We start from the raw sequence: 27,075 nt of genomic DNA, 5'->3' as shown, positions 1-27,075 counted from the left end.
CCATATTTAATAGATTCACACAGGAGCACGGGTTGGATCTACGGTACATATTGCAGTATAAGCAACAGATTTGCATTCAGGAGTTCAGGAAACAGATATAACTGCAGACTAGAATCTTCAATAAATGAAGGACTTATATTTACTGGTGATTTTTTTTATTTGAGGGGAATTGTTCTGTAGGAGGGAGAGTGGAGGCGCTGATGGAAAGTATTTCTCTCTTTTACCGTAAACGCCATGTTTCTATCTACCGCCGAATGACATGATTTATTTTTTATCAGCCGTGCCACCATAACTATGGATATAGATCCAAGTCAACGAAGATGTTTGGCCTCTAGGGACAAGATTCACACAGGTTTAGTTAACTATTAATCCGGCTGCAGCAGAGCAGACCTCAGTGAAATAACCTGCAGCGAAGCAGATCCAACCGTCATTCCTGCTGCGCAGATTTCTCCATGTGGATCAGTTATGGCAGAGCTGAGGGCGCTGGTAACTCTGGCGGTATTATTATTTACACAGATTCATAGCCAGAAGATTCTGTCAGACAGGAAAAAATGTGGGGACCCCCAGTGCGAAAGTAAGTGTACCCCATGACAAACTCTTCTATAGACTACAGACTCAGGGACAAGGATGTGATCAGATGACAGTTCCAGTATGTATCCATTATCAGAATCTCCACGTATAACTCGCGTTACGTACATACATGGATAATGGGAAAGTTGTTCCAATCGTAGTCAACGTTAATGTAATCCCTGAGCCTGGAATGTATGGGCCACACGCGATTGTTATGTCCCTAAAGATCTACTAGTTATAAGTATAGGCGCCCCTGTCACTCATTATATCATTGAGACTGATATTTTATATTACACTGTATGAGAACTTCTAGTGGTTTTATGTTGTCGGGATAGAGGCTTTTCTGCAGGTGAAGGACGCAGCGGAGGGGACAAAGGTCGCGCCGTGTGTTTATGGCAGGTGACAGATAATGGAGTAAACTGAGGACTCCACGCCTGGAAGGATTAGTAACGGCTTAAAGGGAATGTCCACTCATGCAACCTCTTTCCATATGTCCGGGCAGGTATATGTATCTGGTTCAGGTATAAATAAAGGACATAGGTATAGGACCTAATACTTGTCACATCTGGTTTTCTACAAGTCCTTTCCACATTCTGCCTCCTTCAGCTCAAAAACATTTCTGAAACCCGCTCTTTCACCATAATGCTTGAACGTGCCCTCATCATCTCCCCCCTAGACTACTGCAACATACATTTCTCTAGCCTCCCCTCTTGCACTCCTCCACACCATCCTCCGCTCCGCAGCCCAGTTAATCTATCTATCCCCTCACTCCTATCTGACAGTCCCTTCATTGGATCCTTATCGCACAGGTTAATGTGGCCCCTTGGGCAACATAAACTTAGGAGGCCCCTTTGCGGGGGAACTCACGGTGGCAGTAAAATGGCAGAAAACTGCATATTGTGCCCCCGTATAGAAGTTAGGCCCCCAGTTTGTGCCCCCATATATACAGTGCCCCCTGTAGGTAATGCCCCAGTGCCCTCTGTAGATAGTGCCACACACACACACACACACACACACACACACACACACACACACACACACACACTCCCTGCAGATAGTGCCACACACCCCTTGTAGATAATGCCACACAACCCTTGTAGATAGTGTCACACACACCTGTAGATAGTGCCACACACACCCCATTGTAGATAATACCACACACCCCATTGTAGTGCCACCCAGGGACGGACTGGCCATCTGGTAGTTCTGGCAAATGCCAGATGGGCCCGTGAACAGTGGGCCACCTGCTGGCCGCCCAAACAATAAGTGCCGACGTCCTACTGCCTCTCTGAGTGGGCGGCGGTGCCACTGAAACCAGCCGCCGCCACCCCCTCCTGCCCTAATTGTACCAGCCTTATGACGCTGATTGGCAGGACAGAATGACTTGCCCCGCCAATCAGTGCCTTTCAACGATGCTAGCGGCGTGATGATGTCATCGCACCGCTTCCGTTGTTGAAAGGCGCTGATTGGCGGGGCAAGTCACTCTGCCCTGCCAATCAGCGCCGTTGTTCAGCCGCAGTAGACCTGCTCAGAAGAGAGCAGGCCTGAATTGACACAGGACGGCGCGGGAACGGGATGAAAGTGAGTATGTAAAGTTTTGTTTTCTTTCCACTTAAAAGTGTGAGTGGCATTATCTACAGGGGGGGCTATATATGGGACACTATAGACAGGGGAGGCTATGTGTGGCAGAGTCTACAGGGGAGGCTATATGTGGGAGACTAAGAGGGGGCTATATGTGGGGCACTGTCTATAGGGGAGGCTATATGGGGCCTTATCTACAGGGGAGGCTATATGTGGGACACAACCTACAGGGGAGGCTTTATATGGGGCCTTATCTACAGGGGAGGCTATATGTGGGACAGTCTACAGGGTAGGCTATGTGTGGGGCAGAGTCTACAGGGGAGGCTATATGTGGAATACTATCTACAGGGGGGCTATATGTGGGGCACTATATACAGGGGAGTTTATATGTGGGACACAATCTACAGGTGGGCTACATGTGGGGCACTATCTACAGGGGGGCTATATGTGGGCCCCATACACTGTGTGTGTGGGAAACAGTGTATGGTGCTATTATAATCAGGGACACAGTGCATGGTGCAATTATAATTAGAGGTGCAGTGTATGGAACTATTATATTTAGGGGTGTGTTTCACATTTACAGTGTGTGTCACCATGAGAATTTTATCTTCGTTTAAAGGTGCAGAAATGTTTAAATAGTGAGAAGCTGAAGACATCTGAGTGGCAAACTGCAGAAATGGGTCGTGGCCGGGAGAAGTCATCATAGAGGTCTGGACCCCATTGGAGAAGAAAAGAGAAAAAGAACAATTAGAATCTGTGATGTCACCGGTGAGTCACTTAATGTAAATGTTTATTCTGCCTCTAATCAGCACTGTAGTCACTGTATGATCTGCAGTGAGAGGATGGGTGGTATAAGATTTTTTTGGTGAAACAGCAACTCCCAGCATATCCTTACCATTGTTCGATCCATGCTAGGAGCTGTAGTTTTACGCTGTACAAACCTATACGGCAGGTGTTGCACTAAATTGAGCTGTATTTGTGCTGGTGCTGTATTTATGTACTGAGCTTGGTTCTGGTGCTGTATTTATGTACTGAGCTTGGTTCTGGAGCTGTATTTATGTACTGAGCTTGGTTCTGGAGCTGTATTTATGTACTGAGCTTAGTTCTGGCACTATATGTACTGAGCTCAGTTCTGGTGCTGTATATATGTAATGAGCTCAGTTCTGGTGCTGTATATATGTACTGAGCTTGGTTCTGGCACTATATGTAATGAGCTTTGTTCTGGTGTTGTATATATGTACTGAGCTTGGTTCTGGCACTATATGTAATGAGCTTGGTTCTGGTGTTGTATATATGTACTGAGCTTGGTTCAGGTGTTGCATATATGTACTGAGCTTTATTCTTGCACTGTATATATGTACTGAGCTTTGTTCTGGTGCTGTATATATGTAGTGAGCTTTGTTCTGGTGCTGTAAATGTCAGAGTTTGGTTCTGATGCTGTAATTAGTTAGAATATATTAATAATAACAAAATTGCAGGGCAGATGGAGTTGATTTCAATTCATTGTATATTTAATGGAAACCTGCCTGGTAGTTTTAAAGGGAACCTGTCACCAGCATTTCACCTATTCAACTCTACTCACCCCTCACTGGCCGCTGCTGTCAAAAGTTCATTGCCGATATCCCCTTTCCTAAAAACTTCCTCCGACTGTAAATAATGGTATGCAAACATTCTGCGCCGTGTATGGTAATAATCCGGTGTCCCTTTGTGCGCACACCAGAAGAGGACATCAATGCACAAGCGTAGGATTTTGTGTGTGCTGGGGGAGATGTGAGGAGCCTTCTCGGAAAGACTTGAGGAATGAAGACGTGCTTCATTAGCATACGGTGTGGGAACACTAAAAACGGAATACTAAAGGTACAGAGCTACTTAGAAGATAAAGATAGGTTACATAGAAATGATTTTTTTACCCACTTCCACCAGGTATTGATGGTTTAATAGGTGAAATGCTGGGGACAGGTTCCCTTTAACCCCTTGAACCGCCACCATGCGGTAATACATGACCTGACAATATTTCCAAACATTCCCCTGTATGTTTTTTTCAGATGCAGAAAAATCTATAAAATCAACTTTTAAACCAGCGCACACTATATGCTAATTACTTAAAGGGTCATGGGGCGGTGCCGCTATCCTGAAGAGTCAGAGTTCTGCCACCAAACCCACCTTTCCATGCTTGATTGACATCCCCCCGGCTGTTATTCATCACTTCCAGTCTCCTCCAACTTTCTCGGATGCGCCATTGCCTTGTACTACTTGGGCCCGCACCGTGCAGCGAGGTGTACTCTGCCCGGCTGCACCGCGCATGCCAGTACAAGGCAACGGCGCATCCGCAAGAGTTGGAGGAGGCTGGTAGTGATGTATAACAGCCAGGGGGATGTCAATTAAAATCTGGGGGGTGCCATTTCAATTTTCGCCTCAGGCAGCAGGAAAGCTGGAATCGGCCCTGCGGACAGTGGTGAACACGAGCATCAACATTACAATAACTGCTGCCTCCCGGTGTTTATAACCACATCTCTCCGGTGATTTATTGCTGTGTACTCTGCAATGATGGGAAGGAGCGCTGCAGAAATGAAGTACAGCGCTTGTTGGCCGAGCCGCATCTAATCAGCTCTAGATGTGCTTTCTGCACTGACGCCGCGCCCATTAGCGCACGTCTCTGGCGCCGCAGAGGAAAAGGAGAATCAGTACCTGCCCGTTCTGCATGTACAAATCAAACCTAACGCTGGTTGGCTGAGCATCAGCCAATCAGTGATGGGCTTGCTATTATCACTGAGATGATAAATCGGAGCACTGAGATGATAAATCGGAGCACTGAGGTGATAAATCGGAGCACTGAGGTGATAAATCGGAGCACTGAGGTGATAAATCGGAGCACTGAGGTGATAAATCGGAGCACTGAGGTGATAAGTCGGAGCACTGAGATGATAAATCGGAGCACTGAGATGATAAATCGGAGCACTGAGATGATAAGTCGGAGCACTGAGATGATAAATCGGAGCTCTGAGATGATAAATCGGAGCACTGAGATGATAAATCGGAGCACTGAGATGATAAATCGGAGCACTGAGATGATAAATCGGAGCACTGAGGTGATAAATCGGAGCTCTGAGGTGATAAATCGGAGCTCTGAGATGATAAATCGGAGCACTGAGGTGATAAGTCGGAGCACTGAGATGATAAATCGGAGCACTGAGATGATAAATCGGAGCACTGAGGTGATAAATCGGAGCACTGAGATGATAAATCGGAGCTCTGAGATGATAAATCGGAGCACTGAGGTGATAAGTCGGAGCACTGAGATGATAAATCGGAGCACTGAGATGATAAGTCGGAGCACTGAGATGATAAATCGGAGCACTGAGATGATAAGTCGGAGCACTGAGATGATAAATCGGAGCACTGAGATGATAAGTCGGAGCACTGAGATGATAAATCGGAGCTCTGAGGTGATAAGTCGGAGCACTGAGATGATAAATCGGAGCACTGAGATGATAAGTCGGAGCTCTGAGATGATAAGTCGGAGCACTGAGATGATAAATCGGAGCACTGAGATGATAAGTCGGAGCACTGAGATGATAAATCGGAGCACTGAGATGATAAGTCGGAGCACTGAGATGATAAATCGGAGCACTGAGATGATAAATCGGAGCACTGAGATGATAAATCGGAGCACTGAGATGATAAATCGGAGCACTGAGGTGATAAATCGGAGCTCTGAGATGATAAATCGGAGCACTGAGATGATAAGTCGGAGCACTGAGGTGATAAGTCGGAGCACTGAGATGATAAATCGGAGCACTGAGATGATAAATCGGAGCACTGAGGTGATAAATCGGAGCTCTGAGGTGATAAATCGGAGCTCTAAGGTGATAAATCGGAGCTCTGAGGTGATAAATCGGAGCTCTGAGGTGATAAATCGGAGCTCTGAGGTGATAAATCGGAGCTCTGAGATAAGTCGGAGCTCTGAGATGATAAATCGGAGCTCTGAGATGATAAATCGGAGCACTGAGATGATAAGTCGGAGCACTGAGATGATAAATCGGAGCTCTGAGATGATAAATCGGAGCTCTGAGATGATAAATCGGAGCACTGAGATGATAAATAGGAGCACTGAGATGATAAGTCGGAGCACTGAGGTGATAAGTCGGAGCTCTGAGATGATAAGTCGGAGCTCTGAGATGATAAATCGGAGCTCTGAGATGATAAATCGGAGCTCTGAGATGATAAGTCGGAGCTCTGAGATGATAAGGGGGTGCCAGTGCTCTTCTGTAGGATATTACATTGTGTCACATACTCCTCCTTTCTCTTTAAGGTATGATGATGAGAGTTTCAGCAAAACAAGATTACTCCGGCCCCGACTGCAGATTCTTAACTTTTAAACCAGGAGATGAAATTAATGTTTATTATAAACTGACTGGAAGGAGAGAAGACCTGTGGCAAGGAAGCGTAAGTTACCCAGTGTGATCCCTACCAGCCCTGCCCCAGGGCACAGCGGGTAGTTACTGACTGGTGCCCAATTTGACTGATTTCCGACCACCTTCTATGGCCAGCTTCAAGGAGAACAATTAAAAGGTCTATATTACAATCCCTTTAAAGAGCTTCCCTACCTGTGACCCCATGATAACACTTCCTGCCCCTGTATTTTTTCAGGTCAATATAGAAAGAATTGGCCTCATAGCAGCCAATCAGATCATAGCTTTTTATTAGTAAGCACTTCCCACCGGACACTTGTAAATGTAACCAGCAGCAAATAAATATATTTTTTAATAGTCATTTTTATAATTATATTGTATCACAAGGAAATCATCTGAATGTGATAATAATTAATAGTTGTTCATTATTACTGTGATGTTTGTGTTTATATAACACTTTATTTCATATATTTCAGAAAGGAAAAGCGTACGGCTTCTTTCCCAAAGACACAGTCATCATTGAGGAGGTTTTTCTAAGTGAGGAAATAGAGATCCCTGCGCAGGTAACAATATTTATCTACTAAAAAACTTTGCCGCTTTTTAGCTCTTCTCCATTAGGACATGGCTATGACTAGTGACTCCAGCTTAGCTGCATTGTCTATTGGAGTCTAAAGTAGTCCAAAATCCACCTCTACCTGTCTCATCAGAAGCTCAGGCTGCTACTTTGTACCTCCCACATGCTTTACACTGCAGCACTGCTACATAAGGGCAAAGTTATGATCAGTGACTCCATTTTAGCTGCATTGTCTATTGGAATCTGAGGTAGTATAAAATTCACCTCCTATCTCATCAGAGGCTCAGGGTGCTTTTCTGTACCTCCCGCATGCTTTACACTGCAGCTCTGCTCCAATCAGGCACAGCTATGATTAGTGGCACCAGTTTAGCTGCATTGTCTATTGGTAGTAAAAAATTCACCACCTATCTAATCAGAGGCTCAGGTTTCTGCTTTGTACGCCCCTCATGCTTTACACTGCAGCTCTGATCCTTTAAGGCACGGTTATGATCACAGTTTAGCTACATTGTCTATTGGGGCCTAGATAAGAGACAGCCAGCTGTAAACTTCCTTCCTGGTAGAATCTCTCAAACTTGTGCTCTTTAGACGCTGTATGGCGCTGCTTCCCTGTATGGTGCTATGTAAAGTCCTTGGCACTATATGGTAGAATTACATGGCACTACTATTTCTTTCCATTTCCTTCCTTGATAAAACATGGGAAGAGGACATTTCCTAATTTTCATATATTCATAATCCTTGCAAAATACATTTCTCCCCAGGAAATTGACTTTGTGTGTCTGGACGGCGGTGAATATTTTTTTGAAAATGAAGACAGTGTTTTGAATAATATTAAGAAAAAAAAACCTTCAGACCATATCCTACCGGAAGATACGAGTACAGGAGGTAAATAAGGCCATTGTAATGTATATGGAACGATTAGGAAAAAGCGTCTATTATTTTTTCCAGAAACAGCGCCATCTTCTCCATGGGTTGTGTCTGGTATTGCAGTTTAGTCTCATTCATTTGAAACAGGATAAGCTGCAATACCAGAGACAGCCCATAGACAAGGGTAGCGCTGTTTTGGGGAAATAATAAAACAACCTTTTTTTTTTTTTTTTTTTTTAGGATCCGGGAGAATCCCTTTAAGAGATTACATTTATAGTAATTCCCAAATATTATTTGAATTAATCTCTTTACAAGCAGGATTGGTCCCATAAACCCTCCAGGGAAACAGCAAATTTTCAATGTTTCCCTCGCAGCCCATTACAATTGGCTGTTTTATGATGACCTGTATATGCAGGGCCATACACATCCATACAGGCTGCCATAAACTGCTGATCCATTTGCAGGGCACTGGCAGAAAATATGAATGTCGCAGATCTAGAAACTTATTACATGGGTGGTAGATTGAATAAATCCAATGATAAGGGAGGATTCTAATACATTAACATGGGTTTGTCATGTTCATATACAATATATAATATCAGAGATACATTGTTTCATTCAACAGGTGGACATCTTCCTGAAGAGTCTCCAGACGTCACCGTCCAGGAGACACCAGATCCAGAAGCCCCAGACAAAGAATCTTGGGGTCCCTCAGGCATTGCAGGGTGGTTTGGTCTGGGAAAAACCAATGAAAAGAAAGAGACGGAAACTGATGCTGAAAACATAAACAAAGAAACTGTCAATGAAGAAGCTGAATCTGAAAAACAACCGGGGAAAAGTCCCCCAGAAAAGTCCGGCTGGCTTGGAGGCCGACTCAAAAAGTTCCTGCCCTTTGGAGAACAAAGAGATGAACCACAATCAATGGATAATGAGGCCAATGGAGAAAAAGCTTCCACTCCTACCCAACAGACTGACCAAGACCAAAGAAACCTAAATAAGGACGGTGAAGACTCCAAGTCAAAGTGGTTTAACTTTGGAATTAAAGATGTTTTAGGTTTTGGGGTCAAAAACGAGAAGAAAGAAGAAACAATCGAGAATGTGGATGAAATAGACAATGAGATGACACCAGAGAATCCGAGTCCATCTCAGGACAGACCAGTGGATAGTAATCCGGTGCCCGACCAATCAGACATCTCAGGAACGGAGAAAGTGGACAAGACAAAGGACATTGATGTAGAAGATACAACTGTAACCAACGCACCAGAGAAAGGTGGGTCTGATGATTCTACAAAACAAAGGATAGACGTGAGATTGAGTCTTAGGGACCAAGAGATAATAAGTAGAATATCTCAAAAAGAAAATACCAAAAGTCCCAAGAGTTCCAAAAATCAAGAGTCTTCCCCAAGTCAAGGAACAACATTATGGTTCAAGTCCGTTGTGTCAAATGTTCTAAATTTAGGCAACAGTCATGATAGTGTCCAGACACAAGGGAAGGGAGAGATAGAATTTGGGGGGGCAGAACTTTCCATACAAATGTTTAGACATAAATTAGTAAGCAATGACTTCAATAGAGACCTTGATACATTGTCACAGCAGAGTCAACTAAATGGACTTGGTTCTATTGTAGATGTCCATGCTAAGGTTGAATTCAATAATCTTAAAGAGGTCCATCAACCAAACATTGAGACATTTCAAGACAAAGGAGGTGAATATGAAGAGAAACCAAGACTTGAAGAAGAAGAAGGGCAATCTGGAAAGACCTCAGAGTCAACCCAGGCTGATGACTCCAAGGAACATGTAGACAAGAACATTGATGTCAATGAATATTCTGACACATTGTCACGAGAGACTGAGGTAAATGGACTCCTACCTGAAGTCAGATCTGTTGTAGTTGATCAAGCTAAGGCTGAAGCCCATTATCTTAAAGAGATTCATCAACTAGAGGTTCATCCTGAAAATACATTGACAGAGGACAGGACATTTCGAGATGAAGGAGGTGTATATGTAAAGATATCTAGACTTAAAGAAGGAGAACAGTCCACACAGTGCTCTGATTTGGGTCAAGTAGATGATTCCAGAGAAACTATAGCGAGGAACATTGACATAAATGAATATTCTGATACATTGTCACAAGGGATTGTAAATGGACTCAAACATGGAGGTGGTTCTGTCATCATAGGGGAGGCTGAAAGCATAAATCTTGAAGAGATAAATCAGCCAAAGATTTTTCTTGAAGATAAATGGACAATGGAAGAAATCTTCAACACAACGAAGGTTGAAGAACAAGATGAAGACCAATTTCCTACAGAACAATTGTCTACCATGAGCGATACACAAAATCTTGATGATCATAATCAGAAAAGTCCAAACACAAAGACTGGAGAAGATCCAGTGGAAGAGACAAGTGAAGAACTTACGATAGAGACAATGGGGTCAATGGAAAGGAAAGACAAACCTGTGTGCACCACAAATGTGGATCATGAAGAATCAGATGAACGTCATCGCCTTACAACCGGATCTGTCTCCACACCCGATGATGAGTCCACCAATGCACCAGCCCACCATGAATCCACCATTGCACCAGCCCACCATGAATCCACCATTGCACCAGCCCACCATGAATCCACCATTACACCAGCCCACCATGAATCCACCATTGCACCAGCCCACCATGAATCCACCATTGCACCAGCCCACCATGAATCCACCATTACACCAGCCCACCATGAATCCACCATTGCACCAGCCCACCATGAATCCACCATTGCACCAGCCCACCATGAATCCACCATTGCAACAGCCCACAATGAATCCACCATTACACCAGCCCACCATGAATCCAGCATTACACCAGCCCACCATGAATCCACCATTGCACCAGCCCACCATGAATCCACCATTGCACCAGTCCACCATGAATCCACCATTGCACCAGTCCACCATGAATCCACCATTGTTAGGGAGCAGAGAAGCGTTGTGAGTGCATCAATGGGACCTGAAGTCAATGGGGAGGAAAAAGATGCTCAAGGACAAGGTGATACGTTGGGTTCTGCAGATCAAGTCAAGGGACCTACAAGTCCCCAACCCAAGAGCCAAGAGAACAGAGAGAATATTGGGAGTGGGACTGATACCCCTGAATCAAGTGAAGGTGATAATGATGAAAAGGAGTCTTACTAAAGTATTATAAGGAAGGGAAGAAAAACATCTACTTCAGCTGAGACAACATAAAAAGGCTTAAGAACATAACAAAAATTCTCTTCAGTCGTTTCCTAGTTATAGTTGTTCCTGGGAAAGCTGAGTGACAACCAATATGGTTGCCCTTACAGTTCTCAAAGGTGTTGTCACCCAGCTTTACCAGGCTCCTGAACAACAAGAAGCCTTCCAAGATATGGGATGAATCACAGCATAACCCTTCTTGCACATGACCGAGTGCCGCTTCATGGCATCCGAGTGACATGTCATCAGTGGGTGAATCGGGTCCGGAGATGAGGACAGTGCAGAATTTAGGATTGCCCCTGTGAACCAAGGACACTTGTAAGACATCACTGAAGGGGGACTTGACCCTGCACCCACCTTTTCTTGCCCCGACCCCAATATCTTTGCTCCAGTCCTACTCCCCCCTTTGTACCAAGGTCAATGTCGTTGTATTTGTATATCTACCGATCCTCATAAATGATAAAACCCGTTCAACTTACTTTTTAGAGGAATTATCTCCACACTGTGACGCCGAGGAGGCCGGGACCGGAGGACGCTGCGCAATCACGAAATCTCCGCACCGGCCCTGGAAGCGACCACAAGAATCAGAGGAGAACCCTAGGGCCAATGTACCCATACAACCCAATCCTGGGGGGCTGCCATTCACAGGTGACCTATATAGACAATTTTCTCAAAAACACCCAACTTTCCCAGATTCCTGAATAGCAAATCTGTCTCGTTAGACAGCAATAGAGTTATTGCTTATCACCCAGCTTTCCCAGAATCTGATATAACTCAATTTTAACAATCTGACGGGATTTTTGGGGATTGTAGAGTAATTTCATGTAAGGTATATATATATATATATATATATATATTGTAACTACAGCGCTGAATGTGCAGGAATATCGTTACAATGTATCATGTCTTTATTATAACAGTGATGCTGAGGAAGATATCTTCAAGATACACTGAAGTCTACTCCAACTATCTCACTGCTGTCAGGTCCCTGGTTACAAGAACAATCAGCAAGGTACAGTACAAAGCAGTCTGCCCTCTCTTCACTTGCTGGGCACTTGAATGTCTCTATTTCTCCCTGTTATCAGCCATTCTATAAATTGCCTGTAGTGTTCTTCAATGGAATGACTGATGGGGAGTGTTGAAATCTCCCTGCTCCTGTGATCATTATTTTATATCACTACTCCAGTGCTGAGAACCTCCAGGAACATTTACATCCCTAGAGATGTAGCAGAGCTGACTTTGTCAATGCAGAAGATCTGAGATTATCATTTGGGTTGATAAACAAGGGAACCCCTCTTCCCCTCCCCCTCTATGATGTCCATAGGCCCTAATAGGTTGTCTACAGAGGGGTTGTTGTCGTTGTGAGATAACTCCTTTTAATTCTTCTTTTGTCTTTCTTCTCCTGCACTGCTTGTGTGTCAGTCTTTTCTGTAGCTCCCACATTTTATTCATGAACCAGGAAGATCCAAATGAACAGACTATAAATCTTTTCTAGAATTTAAAAGTGAATATTTGCCATTCGGTGGTAAATTCAGCTCTGCTACATCTGCGCTGTAAGTAAATAAGAAAACAAACATTAAATGTAACAGGCGCCATTTAGAATCTGTTTGCAGGAACAGATAAGGGTCTGTGTCAGAGGCGTAGCTAGCAGGGGGCAGAGGGGGTGGTGGCCCCGGGCCCACTGAGATGGTGGGGCCCAGGGCCGGTCCCCCAGCGATGGCATGTCTCAGTTTCAACTGTATCTGTGTTCTCAGGATGCAGATAGGCTCTGATCACACGCTTAACAAAAAACATCTGAAAATACCGCGCTGTCTTCAAGGGAAAACAGGCCCTGATTTTCAGCCGTTTTTTAAGCAACTCGCGTTTTTTGCTGCGTTTTTGGAGTTGTTTTTCTATTGAGTCAATGAAAAACGGCTCCAAAAACGGCTCAACAAGTGACATGCACTTCTTTTTAGGAAGCGTTTTTTTTACGTGGCTGCCTAAAAAACGCCCTGTGGGAACGGGACGCCATTTTTCCCATTGAAATGTATGGGCAGATGTTTGTAGGTGTTCAGCCCCCGCATTTTCAGCCGTTTTTATGGTGTTTACGGCCCGAGAAACAGCTGAAAATAGCCTGTGTGAACATACCCATACAGTTGAATCCAATGCTGGAGCAGGGAGCTGACAGCTCCTTGCTCCAGCATTCACTATGTAATGGCCGCAGTGAGCAGCTCGACACAGAAAGGTGCGATGTAGTGACGTCATCTATCTGGGCCGAGCCACACACTGCACAGAGCGGAAGAGCAGAGGGATCTCCTACACTCGTTGTGGGAACAGGGCTAGGTGAGTATTTATTTTATTATTTTTTTATTAGGCACTATGGGGGGCATTATACTGGGTATGGGGGGCCGCAAAGGGGAAATATACTGTGTAGGGGCAGCTGTGGCAGGAAGGGCAGCTATGGGGCATTATACTGTGTTGGGGAAACTATAAGGCATTATACTATGTGGGGCACTAAGGGGTCTTTATACTGTGTGGGGGCCACTAAGGGGTCATTATACTATGTGGGGGCACTAAGGGGTTTTTATACTGTGTGGGGGCACTAGGGGGGGTCATTATACTATGTGAGAGCCACTAAGGGGTCATTATACTATGTGGGGCACTAAGGGGTCTTTATACTGTTTGGGGGCTACTAAGGGGTTTTTATACTGTGTGGGGGCACTAGGGGGGTCATTATACTATGAGGGGCACTAAGGGGTCTTTATACTGTGTGGGGGCAATAGGGGGGTCATTATACTGTGTGGGGGCACTAGGGGGGTCATTATACTATGTGGGGCACTAAGGGGTTATTATACTGTGTGTGGGGGCAAACAATAGCGGCATCATCCTGTATCGGGGCAGCTATAAGGGCATTATCCTGTGTGGGGGCCACCAAGGGCTCATTATACTGGGGGGATCGCTGGGTTGGGGCCCACTCAGATGCCCCTCCCCCTGTGCTAAACCCCTAGCTACGCCTCTCGTCTGTGTTGTTTGTCATTAAACCCCCTGTGACACCCCCGGCATCGCACAGGTGTCCAGCAGGATCACTTTACAGCAGGGTGTAATTTGCAGCAGTGACCCCCCCCCCCTGTGTACGCAGCCATGTCCGTCATGTCCCAGCTGCTACCGTGAACCCCGAAACCTGTCAGCAGGGTGTAATTTGCAGCAGTGACCCCCCCCCCCCCTGTGTACGCAGCCATGTCCGTCATGTCCCAGCTGCTACCGTGAACCCCGAAACCTGTCATTCTATATTGTTCCGATGGAGCCTTCAGTCGCCGTAGAGGAGGAGGAGGAGGTAGGTGCAATGAGACGAAATTACCGTACAGACCATTTATAATCAATATCTATGGACGCTTCGCTACTAATAGAAGGGCGCGGCCACAGGTGATATGGGGCAAGAAGTTCCCATACAGCTCTGCTACATGTGGGTCACCGGTCTAGTATTTATTTTAGGGTATGTTCACACGGCGGGGGTCCGTAACGGCTGAAATTACGGGGATGTTTCAGCCTGAAAACATCCCCGTAATTTCAGCCGTACCGGCATGTGCAGGCGCTTGAACGCCGCGTCAATTACGGGCGTAATTAGCGCCGCTATTCATTGGAGTCAATGAATAGCGGCTCCAATTACGGCCAAAGAAGTGACAGGTCACTTCTTCTACGCGGGCGTCTATTTACGCGCCGTCATTTGACAGCGGCGCGTAAATATACGCCTCGTGTGAACAGACAAACGTCTGCCCATTGCTTTCAATGGGCAGATGTTTGTCAGCGCTATTGAGGCGCTATTTTCAGACGTAATTCGGGGCAAAAACGCCCGAATTACGTCCGTAAATAGGCCGTGTGAACATACCCTGAGGGTATGTTCACACGGCCTATTTACGGACGTAATTCGGGCGTTTTTGCCCCGAATTACGTCTGAAAATAGCGCCTCAATAGCGCTGACAAACATCTGCCCATTGAAAGCAATGGGCAGACGTTTGTCTGTTCACACGAGGCGTATATTTACGCGCCGCTGTCAAATGACGGCGCGTAAATAGACGCCCGCGTAGAAGAAGTGACCTGTCACTTCTTTGGCCGTAATTGGAGCCGCTATTCATTGACTCCAATGAATAGCGGCGCTAATTACGCCCGTAATTGACGCGGCGTTCAAGCGCCTGCACATGCCGGTACGGCTGAAATTACGGGGATGTTTTCAGGCTGAAACATCCCCGTAATTTCAGCCGTTACGGACCCCCGCCGTGTGAACATACCCTGAGGGTTTGCTACAATTGTTTCCATTACATCAATCCTATACATTTTACCTGCACTGATACATTGTAACAAACCATCAGGTCTGGAGAGAGATTTGTGTGCAGAGGATTGGTAGAAATGTATCCATAATGAAAGTGATGCGGCTTTCTGATATGCTTTGCGCTTCAATTCCTCTCCATTTTCAAGATCTCTGCTAGCTGACAGTGAAACGTTGCTGTTTATTTCCTGTTGAAAACTGCTCCTGACCTAGTCCTGCGCTCACAGCTACCGGGTGTGTTACAATTTATCGGTGCAGGCAATAATCTGCAGTGCAAAACACATCAGCGGCACATATCTCTTTCCTGTCCTGATCGTTTGTTACAATGTATCGGTGCAGGTAAATGTATCAGTTTGGAGTCCGGGCTGATTAGCCGCTGATCAGACAGTTTGGCGACATTCAGACATTGCGAGTCCGCACCGAAAATCTGCATCAAAGTACAATGTATGTGAATAGGGATTTTTCATGTATGGCATTTAGCGCGGAGGGTTCGCAGTAAGTCTATTATTTTGTGAATTTTCGTGGATTTCACAAATCTGGAGTCCAAGGCGTAAAATATCAGTTGCGTCCAAACGCCATTCAAGTCAATATGTAAAATAAATCTATAGAATAAATCAATGATTCACCCTTAAGACATGTTCACACAGCGCTCAAAAAATACGACATGTAAACGTGACAAATGCGCTAGCGTTTCTTGTAAAGCGCTTTTTAAAATACAGGCGTATTGACGCGTTTTCAGCATTTTTTTTTCACGTTTTATGTGCACTTTTTGCGAGTTTTTAGGCGCGTAAGTATGACTCCCATTGACTATGGGAAAACTTGGCGCATTTCGGTGTCAAAGAATTGATCTGACGCTTTTTCTTTACACGACGCGTTTTATAAAATACGTTTGCGTAAAAAAATGCATTGTATGCACTAAGGGCATGTTCACATGGCGCTCAAAAAATACGACGTGTAAAAGTGTCAAGTACTCTGGCGTTTTTGTAAAGCGCTTTTTAAAATACAGGCGTTTTTGATGCGTTTTCCGTGCCTTTTTTGGCGTGTAATTAAGACTCCCATTCACTATGGGACTATACGGCGTGTTTTTGGGACATTTTACGCCCCAATGAATTGACCTGATGCATTTTTTTATGCGACGCGTTTTTAAATACGCCTGCATAGAAAGACGTGTTGTTTGTCCTAACGGCGCACTTTCTCATTACATTGAATGGGAAGCTTAATTAAGCGTTTTTTGGCGCATATTTCGGCATGTAAATTACGTCAAATACACGCCGTGTGAACCGGGCCGTAGTGAACCCTTCCTTGTATATTAGGGGACTGTATACACAGCAATTCACAGCTCTGCTACAAACAGCACCTCATATCTCAGCTTCCTGCACCAGTGCGTCTAATATTGGGGGGTTGGGTACTGGGGTAATGTGCTGCAGTTTGGGGTTTGGATGGATTTGGTTGTGACTTATGGGTTTAATGATTAATAACTCACTTGCAGTAAGGAGTGGAAATCGCTTTTGTCTCGCAGCGGCCGCGCTGGTTGTTATCAGGCTGGAGGAGCGGTGGCCGGAATAATACAAGGATGTGGGAAGATAAAGAATGGGGGACATTAGCTGTGAATAGAAGCTGCTGATCTGCACCGTCATTTCTTACTAGAACCTCTATGGGAATGTTTGGAAATTACAGACGACACAATTCCCAATAAACAGGAGCAAATCCCATAATAGAGAAAAGAAACGTGAGGAGATCAAATTCCCACAGCTTTCCTGCTGCAGACTGAAGCTGATTTACCACGTCTGCCCCTAGTCCATAGACGCAATACAGGCTGCCGTGTACAGAAGAGCCTGCATTCTGCTTATGGACCTGCAAGTCCTCCCCTGTAGGCCTGATGTCAATTCTTATATTAGGGCGTTAATACTTTTGCAATTTCCTAATATATTAGAAAATATTTACGGAAGAGGACAATGAATTGCTTATAGCAAGCTGGAAGCCGGTAAAAAATGATGAACTGTAATGCTGATGAATGTAAAGCGATGCGTCTAAGGCCACGTTCAGACGTGGCGTCGTTTTTCCACTGCAAATGTTGGTGCAGATTTGGGGCAATTACGCAACGAATCTGCAGCAACATTTGCATATTTGACAGGTAATTCAGACGTTGCAGAAAACACAGCGGACGCCACAGATTTCAGTTTTTGTATTGCAAAGGCTGAAATCCGCAGTGAAATTCCGCAACGTCATGAGCTGCTGCGGAGGGAAAATTCTACATCGCAGCCTATGGTTCGCAGCGGAGTTTTCCGCAACGTCTGAACTAACTTGCCTAAAAATGTATTGAAAGAAATGTAAAAAATGGCCGCTGAAGAATTCCACTGCGGACTGTCCGCCACGTCTGGCCGTGCCCTAAGCCTCGGGAATAGTTTGGCTGTGAGGACATTAAGAGGGATACAACTGGGGATAACAGAACAAGTGAAGAACTTGTGTATACTAGAAACCAGTAATCTAAGCAGCAGCGCTCAATGTCAAGCAGCAGCTGCTAAAGCAAATACAATTTTAAGCTGTGATTCAAATGCAATGCTGCCCCTCTATAAATCCCTTTCAAGGTCTCATCTTATGGAGGGAGGTTTTAGGTTACATCCTGTATGGAGAATTATAGAGGGGTCAAGGGTCGGTGATTGGATTAATAGATAGGATGGGAAGTGTTTCCTTTAATCCATGACTGGAAAAATTGGGTTTATTTAGGAAGAAAAAAAAAAGACAAAATATAATTAACAAGGGAGCAGATTGATGTTATATCGTTCCAAGGAAATTATCCGACTGCTAGGAACACTTTGTTTTCCATTGTCCGATATTGCTGCATCCGTGTGTAAGCGATATCATTATTTTGATGATGTTTTCTATGTAGTGACAAAGTTCTGTGCAATTTCTCATTTATAAACGATAGTATATTGTATACATTATATGAAGGTGTATATATTGGCTATGTCCTTGTGGCTATATATGGGCGAGAGGTGAAAAGGTGGTGGCAGGCATTTATAACCGCCCTTTAATGTGTCCGCCAAGGTTGTCACTTGTCACTACTCTTCACAGCAGTGCAGGAAAACAAATTTTAACAGAAGCTCCGCCCAGACTAGGTGAATCCAGAGCATGGTGTAAAGCATTTTTGTACTGAATATTGAAGCCATAAAAGAGCATTTACATGTATGTATTGAATTGTTTTGTTATTACTGTCTTTATACTTGGATCCTGATTAGCTCTATATATTAATACACTTTATGGAATAACCCTTTAATTTTTCATGATTTGGTATTGCCAGTCAATATGGCCGCCGCGGCTTCATAGGCCACGCCCCCTCCAGTGACACGTACTGCTCCGCTCTTTCCTTTTCCCCTGACGCTCGATTGGATTAAACCAAATGAAGATGTAGGTGGGGGGGGGTCTTCTCGGTTTAGCTCTATAGACTCGCAGAAGACGACTTTTATATGGCAACGAAAGCCTGGAATGAACATATTAATATAAATACAATTCTTGGGTGGATATTCGGCAGGTCTAGATAGTGAATAGTACGACACCTACTTTATTGTGCAGATGGTAGCGTCCAGCCGGTCACTGAGAGCTACGGGATGCGGCTTGTTTAGTTACATGACCGGGGATGGCGGAGTCCGGGGGTTACGTGGCGGACACGGTGAGGCAGGTGAGTCGGGGAGCAGTGTGGGGATATTTATGAGCCTGACAGGCCGCTGTGGACCCCATAATATTAGGCAGTGACCCTATAATAAGTAGTGACCCCATAATATTAGACAGTGATCCCATAATATTATGCAGTGACCCCATAATAGGGTTTGTGTTGCTTTTATAAATGTGGACGTCCCTATGTATGAACACGGCACAAAGTTGCGCTGGCAATATGGCGGCGTGCGTCCCATATATCTTAACATTGGCGCACAGTTACGGCCGTCCTGAATAATCAGACACTTGCGCTATTTTAACGAAGCCACATATTAGCCGATTGCACACCCAAAAGCGGTCTGTAACCTAGCAACGCTGACGCCGCGTCGTAATAGTTGCCGCCTACGGGTGGGTAACGCTCTGTTCACACCAGCGCCATGACTTCCGTTTATTACTGAGGCATGACCGCGATGCTGGATCCATTTATAGATAATCCAGACTTCTATTGGGGTCTGCCAGGATTACGGAATTTTTTTGCGACGAGAATAGCGCCGCAGACTGCTTTATTTTTGCCCTGACGGACTGACAACAACAACAACAACACAAGTGTGAACGACGTCCAAACGAACGCCACGTTCTGTGTGAGCGCGACACAGCAGCAGCAGCACAAATCTCTCCTGTAACTATTTGTTACATTGTCTCAGTGCAGGTGAAATGTATCAGTCTGGGTAGTTTAGCTCACAGAGGATAATCTAGACTGGATACAATTGTAACAAACCCCCAGTTCTGTGAGCAGGACTAGATCAGGATGAGTTTTCTGCCTCTGGGTATAAACAATGAATATTCATATTCACATTCACTGACTGGGTGCAGAGATCTTGAAAGTGGTAAAGAATTGGAGCACAAAGTTTATGCGAAAGTTGCAGAATGTTTGTTTCTAATGTGTATCGGTTTTAAGAAAAATAAATAAAACCGTATGATTGGCGCAGAACCCGATAATAGACCAGTAAGGGCTCGTTCAGACGAGCGTGTGGCGTTAAAACAACGGCTGTCACGCAGATCCACGTATTTCAATGTGGCCGTTCACACGACCGTTGTTTCGACAAACAGTGTGAAGGGTCCGTGAAAAAATAGGACGTGCCGTGTCCCGCGTGCCTCCATAGGCTCTAGGTTACGGAGGGGGATCCGTGACAACGCGTCCCGCACGGGTGCACCTCCAAGGTTAGCGACGCTCGTCTGGATGTAGCCTAAGGCCCTGTTCACATCTGTGTCATTGTTCTGCTCCGTCAGAAGCGCTGAACAAAGGAATGCCGGACGCGACAGTTCCGGTGCATCATGGGCACCAGCGGCTGCCGGCGCGACCCATTGACTTTAATGGGTTCCGTCAGCTTTCCGTCGCGGTGTCCGTGGTTTTACCGGTGCAGCATGCCGCGCTGTTGTTTCCGGTAATGTTTGCCGGATCTGCGGCGGATTCCCTTAACGGATCTCCAACGCCGATGTGAACGCGAAGAAGGAAAAATAACGCCCCCCTCCCCCCACCGTGTTCCGGGATATGATATTTTGTGATACTTTGCGTTACAATTTGAAGAATAATTATACGTTGCGATACGTAGAGCAAAAAATGTTTCTTCTCCTGTACGTTCCGCCTAATGGTCCGAGAAAGCACGAGGGCGGCCGGAGTCGACCACCTCTATATAATGAAACGGAGGGGGGGGGGGGGGTTTAGGCCCCGTCACATCTCGTGATTGCGCTATGTATGATGTATCCGCCAGGAAAAGCTCCCGACATGTACGTAAAACATGGACTGCGACTGATACAGAACAGCGGCGACCGCCACCGCAGACCATAATGGAATCCGTTAAACAAATCCGCAGTGAGCTTGTATATACGGCGTGTAGGTTACGTGGGTATTGTTATAGTCTATAGGTGACGGATGACGCTATTCGCTTCATCCGTATCTGCGTTAGAGGCTCCGTCACAATTGCGGTAAACGTGCCGGACGTAATAGTGCAGAATACTTCGCTATTTTGTCTGGTAAGACGATGGGAACCAGACGGAAACTATTTAAGTCAATGGGTTCCATCGGCCGATGGCGTCTAAGGCTGGGTTCACACGACCATGTTACGTCCGTAATGTACGGAACGTATTTCGGCCGGAAGACCCGGACCGAACACACTGCAGGGAGCCGGGCTCCTAGCATCATAGTGATGTACGACGCTAGGAGTCCCTGCCTCTGCGTGGAACTTCTGTCCCATACTGTAATCATGATTACAGTACGGGACAGTTGTCCTGCAGCGAGGCAGGGACTCCTAGCGTCGTACATCACTATGATGCTAGGAGCCCGGCTCCCTGCAGTGTGTTCGGTCCGGGTCTTCCGGCCGAAATACGTTCCGTCCATTACGGTCGTAACATGGTCGTGTGAACCCAGCCTTAATGACCGATAATCCGGAATATCTGCTAATCTGGCACCTGTCGGGTCACATGATGCTGGAGCGGCGTTCTATATATCCGGATCTGTGTAATTAATTTCTCGTGTCACGTCATATGATTTGGTTTCTGATGCAACTTTCAGTTTGGGGAACTCAACCCCCGACTCTAACCGCCCCTCCCCCACTAGTCTTGTGTAAGGACGTCCGCTATCAGAGGGGAGAACGTTGAGAAGAGCCGTAGAAGTGTCTTTTCCGGTGCAGATCAACGTCTAAAAATCCCAAGTGTGCGCATGTAAATCACCGTATAGTGAAAAATAGACAACTTTGTTCAATTTCTTACCATTCTCTGCTTGCTGTTAGTGAATAAAAACACTCGTATTCAATTTCGGAGGCTGAAAAACCTGTACGGACATAGTACTTCTCACAGCTGAGGGTTTGCTACAATTGTATCAATAATAGACCATCCTCTGTGATCTAAACACCCTTGATTCCAAGACTGATACATTTTACCTGCACTGATACAGTGTAACAAACTATCAGGACAGGAGAGAGATTTGTGCTGCTGATGTATTTTGCACGCAGAGGATTGTCTAGACTGGATACAATTGTAACTCACCCGGTAGCTGTGTGAGCGGGACTAGGCCAGGAACGGTTTTTAACAGAGATTGTCAGCTAGCAGAGATCTTGAAAATGGGCAGAAACTGAAGCACAAAGTTTATACATAAAACCCTTTAAATATTTGTAGAATTTTTTTCATTCTATCGGATTCTGGGAAAGCTGGGTGGCAGCCAATATGGCCGCTATATCGGAGCTCCTATAAGGGTTGAGACCTGAAATCAGCCGAGTGATGCAGCAGTATATGAGAGGCAAGTTTATCTCTGCACAATAAGATTTGCTTTTCAGGGTTCTGAGAAAGCTGGGTGATATGTCTTGATAGGACGTTCTATTGGTTGTGACTCCACTTTCCTTCCAGGGTTTCTCTGCACGGCTCGTGTCTATTGATTCTCTTCCCTTCCCTCTTGTAGGTCGTGTCCCTGTTACCGGACGACCTCCGACCCGGCGCAGATTTTTACGGCTGTTCCTGGGATGTGGTGGTTTTCACTGCGCTCCTCGGGTTCCTCTCCATCTTGATGTTTACGTGCAGAACCGTCCGATGCGTAAGTGCGTTTTGTACCGGCTTCTAAATTCCTGGCGGGTATTAGGATCGAGGACTAGATTTACTATTCCCTTATAGTAACATTCCGATAATCCAGAAAACTCTGAACCGTCAGATGTACTTGCATCATCCTCCCTGCAGAGGCTCCTCATCATCTGGGGAACCAAATGGCAGGTGGCGGGCACGGGGCGCCATTCATCAGCATCTGCGCTGTTCAGCCCCAGATTTTGTGGATCCCTCTGTTGTGAGGCGATGGTTTCCGTGTAGCTCGAGTTTACGAAATTCTTCCAGAAACAGCTCCACTCTTGTCCTACAGGTTGTGTGTGGTATTGCAATACCAGGCACAACCTGTGGACACGTGTGGTGCTGTTTCTGGAAGAATTCAGCCAAGTTTTCCTAATCTCATTTAACCCCTTAAATATGAGCGGATTTCTGATATTTTACCGTTTCACTTTTTCTTTTTCAGATTAAAAGCAGGTTTTATGCCGGTAAGTGCCCCCCGTCCCGCTCTCTACTTTGTATGTGTTTTATAAACTGTACTTTTCCCCCTATTGCTTTATTCTCACTTTAGAGACGAAAATCCGGTGCAAACTTTTCTCATTGCGATTATTTATTAATTATTTATCCATTTTCGTACAATCGCTACTTGTTAGACGGATCCCTTGACAATAAACTGATTACAAAGTGTCCTCTGCTGAACCTGTAATGATCAGCTGTGATCTGTGGGAGGAACCTGGTAGTAAGTGTTCAGTTTCCCTGCAGCGCCACCACAGGAGAAATTAAGTATTACACATTGTCCATTCATATCAATGTGTTGTCTATGTAATACAGGACGGGTCTACAGGACAGGTCCTCCAGAGAGACGCTCTATGTACCCGCTCTCCACTCCGCCCAAGAGATGAGGATCCTGAACAGAGGACCCCCCCTCTTAACTATTGAACCCCTTTGAGGAGTCTTTAGATTCCCAAATTATTAATCTCCTTATTTTTGCTGATTAATAAGCAGTGATCTGATTGGGTTTAGTTTCTGAAGGCGGGGCCAATGGGTGACCACACTAGACTCCCTGGTCTCGTGGTGATCTGCAGGTGTCACCTGTTTTTACATCGATCAGAGTAACGAGTGCTCCTCCCCATCCATAGCTCCGTGTGACAGGAGCAAACGAGCGCCGATCAATGATGTCTCGTTGATCGGCGCTCGCTGCGCCGGCCGCTTATGGGCCGGTGTAAAAGCGCCTTTAAACTATTACTCCCATCGTGCCCTGACAACCAAAGACTTTAGTATTCCAGCCAAAAGCTGTCAGGGCGTGCGGACAATTGTAAGTTTACATTCGCTGGAGAGCCGAAGGACACTGACCCCTGCTTTACAGTGTCTCTCCTCTCTAATAGTCCACTCCATGACACCCCAATAGGGCTTATTTTTGTGGTCAACCCCTTTAAATACTATAGCAGCTCAAACGTGTGAACATTCCCTACAATTCATATGTTGTCACAGTCCCGCCCATTTCTGAAAGTCCTAGGATTCCCTGACACCCCTATGAAGATGTGCGTTCAGCCCGGCTCAGCATGCATGTTATTTCACTAGGGGGGAGGGGGGTTTGGTAAGTGGCTGCCAGTCCCCTCTGGCGCTGCTTATCTTACAGGAAAACAAGATAAATACGCACCCGCCCCTCCACCTTTCTGATTTCACCATAGAAATGATTTTTCTCGTTTTCAGGTCGTGAATGTAAACTTGGGGATCGGGTTGCTGAAGTTCTGAGCAGTAAAAGGGAAGTCCTGGAAAAACTCAGCATCGTACAGAAACAGGTACAGCGGTGACTCTCGCCATTCACCGCCAAAACGTAACTAAAGCCGGGCAGGGCGCCCCCTTACTAAAGCTTCAGGTGTCATATTATACCCCGGAGTGTATGAACGCTGCTCATCCTGATGTTTTATATCCTGGATCTGCTGTGAGTTTTAGGTTCTGCTGGGGTCAGACATTTAGCCACTAAGGCCCCATGCACATGACAGCAAAAAACCTCTGTTTTTGCGGACCGCAATTGCGGTCTGCAAAAACGGAGCCATTCACTTTCATTGAACACTGACACCTTTCAGTAGCACTACGGAAGGGTGTCAGTGCCGTGGAAATGTTCCGGGAATTATGGAACATGTCCGTTCTTTCGCATTTTGCGGGCCGTGCTCCCATACTTTGTATGGGAGCACGGCCTGAAAATGCGACTGTCAGTCAGCGGCCGGCCGTGCCCGCAATCGCGGGCTGTAATTACGGGCACGGTCGTGTGCATGAGGCCTCAGACTGCGTTCACATCTGTGTCAGGGTTCCGTTCTGGCTTTCCGTCAGAGCTTCCCAACAGGAGGGGACCCTGTCGGAAACAGGAGGGGACCCTGTCGGAAACAGGAGGGGACCCTGTCGGAAACAGGAGGGGACCCTGTCGGAAACAGGAGGGGACCCTGTCGGAAACAGGAGGGGACCCTGTCGGAAACAGGAGGGGACCCTGACTGCATCACCATTGATTTCAATGGTGACGGATCCGGTGCAAATGGTTTCCGTTTGTCTCAGTTGTGTAAGGGTTCCGTCGTTTTGTCGGAATGAATAGCGCAGTCGACTGCCGTATTGATTCCGGCAAAATTACGGAATCCTTACACAATGGAGACAAACGGAAACCATTTGCACCGGATCCGTCACCATTGAAATCAATGGCGATGCAAACAGAAAGTTACGGTTTCCGTTTGTTTCAGTCAGGGCTCCGTTCTGATGGTAAGCTTAGACGGAATGTCAGAACGGGAACCTGATGCAGATGTGAACGAAGCCGAACATGACTTTTTGCACTTTGCTTTTAAACACCATTAAGCTTTGATGCAAAATTGCAGGAAGGCGCCCATGAATGTAAATTGCCAGGTGGCATTCTTACATTGTGCCGGATCTCTACTTGCAGAAAATATAGGGTTATGGGTCGGGTCTTCTAGGATTTTTTTTTTTTGTATTTCTATCATTGAGATTTTCTTTATATGTCAAGTGTGAAAATCATTGCGGCAGCAAAACTTTTAAAGGGGAAGTCCACTCGAGAGAGGGGCGGGGCATCCGTAAAGGAGGTTGTCCTAGCTTGACCACCTTTTGCGGGCGAACACTCTGGGCGGATACACCGCGGATTTTTTACAACAAATTTCATTGCGGAAAATCTGCAGAGTAACAAAGTAGCAGCAGCGTGGGTGACATTTCAGCAAATCTCCACATACAGCGGAACAATCGGCCACAAAAAAAATCATAAATTGACCTGCGGTGCGGCTTCTTAATCCACAGCATGTTAATTTATGCCGCAACAAAGAGCCGTGTGTTGCGACTTTTGCGTCGGAAACGGTGCAATTCCAACACAAAAATCGCAATTGAGAGAACAATAAATAAATAAATGAAAATTGAAATGAATAAAAAAAAGCTTATACTTACCCCGGCCGTAGTCATGGCGACACGATCCTCTCTTCTGAGCACAGCCCGGCCTCCTGGGATGCCGTTTTATCCCATGTGACTGCTGCAGTCAATCAAAGGCTGCAGCAGTCACATGATGGACTATAACGTCATCCCAGGAGGCCGGGCTGTGCTCAGAATAGAGGCACGCGTCGCCATGACTACGGCCGGGGTAAGTATAAGCTTTTATTTCCACAGCGGACATGCCGCCTGATAAACTGCACCACAATTTGGCACAATTTCCCTACATCTGCCTGCCCGGATACACTGTGTAGTATTAGGCACCGGATCCTCCTAGTGTGTTCCTACCCTTTAAAGGGAACCTGTCCATTTTTACCCCTGTAAACCTTCACCATTATATAGGCGCTAGAGATGTTTCTACATATACCCCTGTGTGCCAGCAATAATACAGCGCACCTTGTTTAAATATCTCCTGCGCCATATGCAAATTACTATAGAAGTGTCCTCCGATCCCGGTGCTGGCCCCTCCCATCTCGCCTTGATTGACGTGTCTGACTCCTGCGTCATCCAAATCGAAATCTCGCACGTGTGTCTTCGCCACTTCTGCGCGTGCGCTGCTCTGTACAAATACTCCGATCCGTCTGCGGATGACGATATATATATATACACGTGTAGACGTTTCCGGCTGATTTTGTGTTCTTGTCCCCCGCACAGTATGAAGACGTGCAGCAGACATTACAGGAATCGGGTCACCAGAAGTTACTGACCGAGATCTCCGAGCAGAAGGTACGTGGAGAGAAGCGCGTCAGTCCCGGCTCCGTGGATCTGAAAAGAATTAATTTGTTAAAGGGCCGGTAAACCTAATAATGACAGCGTATAATCGTGCTGGAGCGGTATAA

At 45.8% G+C, this 27,075-nt stretch overlaps 1 protein-coding gene across 2 annotated transcripts in view; it reads left to right on the top strand.

The window, feature by feature from the left end:
* The first annotated feature begins 403 nt into the window (after nucleotides 1-403).
* Nucleotides 404-27,075, top strand: part of MIA2 (MIA SH3 domain ER export factor 2) — a 44,199-nt gene continuing 17,527 nt past the window's right edge. For both annotated transcript variants that reach the window (XM_075844290.1, XM_075844289.1), the window contains exons 1-11: nucleotides 404-574; nucleotides 6,464-6,597; nucleotides 7,040-7,126; nucleotides 7,896-8,019; nucleotides 8,627-11,149; nucleotides 11,704-11,865; nucleotides 12,138-12,229; nucleotides 22,629-22,760; nucleotides 23,226-23,247; nucleotides 24,473-24,561; nucleotides 26,891-26,962. In XM_075844290.1, the coding sequence (XP_075700405.1) occupies nucleotides 466-574; nucleotides 6,464-6,597; nucleotides 7,040-7,126; nucleotides 7,896-8,019; nucleotides 8,627-11,149; nucleotides 11,704-11,865; nucleotides 12,138-12,229; nucleotides 22,629-22,760; nucleotides 23,226-23,247; nucleotides 24,473-24,561; nucleotides 26,891-26,962 (3,546 nt within the window). In that variant the 5' untranslated portion in view covers nucleotides 404-465. The remainder of the gene's footprint in view (nucleotides 575-6,463; nucleotides 6,598-7,039; nucleotides 7,127-7,895; nucleotides 8,020-8,626; nucleotides 11,150-11,703; nucleotides 11,866-12,137; nucleotides 12,230-22,628; nucleotides 22,761-23,225; nucleotides 23,248-24,472; nucleotides 24,562-26,890; nucleotides 26,963-27,075) is intronic.

Source organism: Rhinoderma darwinii, chromosome 12 (assembly GCF_050947455.1).
Source record: "Rhinoderma darwinii isolate aRhiDar2 chromosome 12, aRhiDar2.hap1, whole genome shotgun sequence".
Lineage (NCBI taxonomy): Eukaryota > Metazoa > Chordata > Amphibia > Anura > Rhinodermatidae > Rhinoderma > Rhinoderma darwinii.
This window is presented reverse-complemented; position numbering and strand designations above follow the sequence as displayed.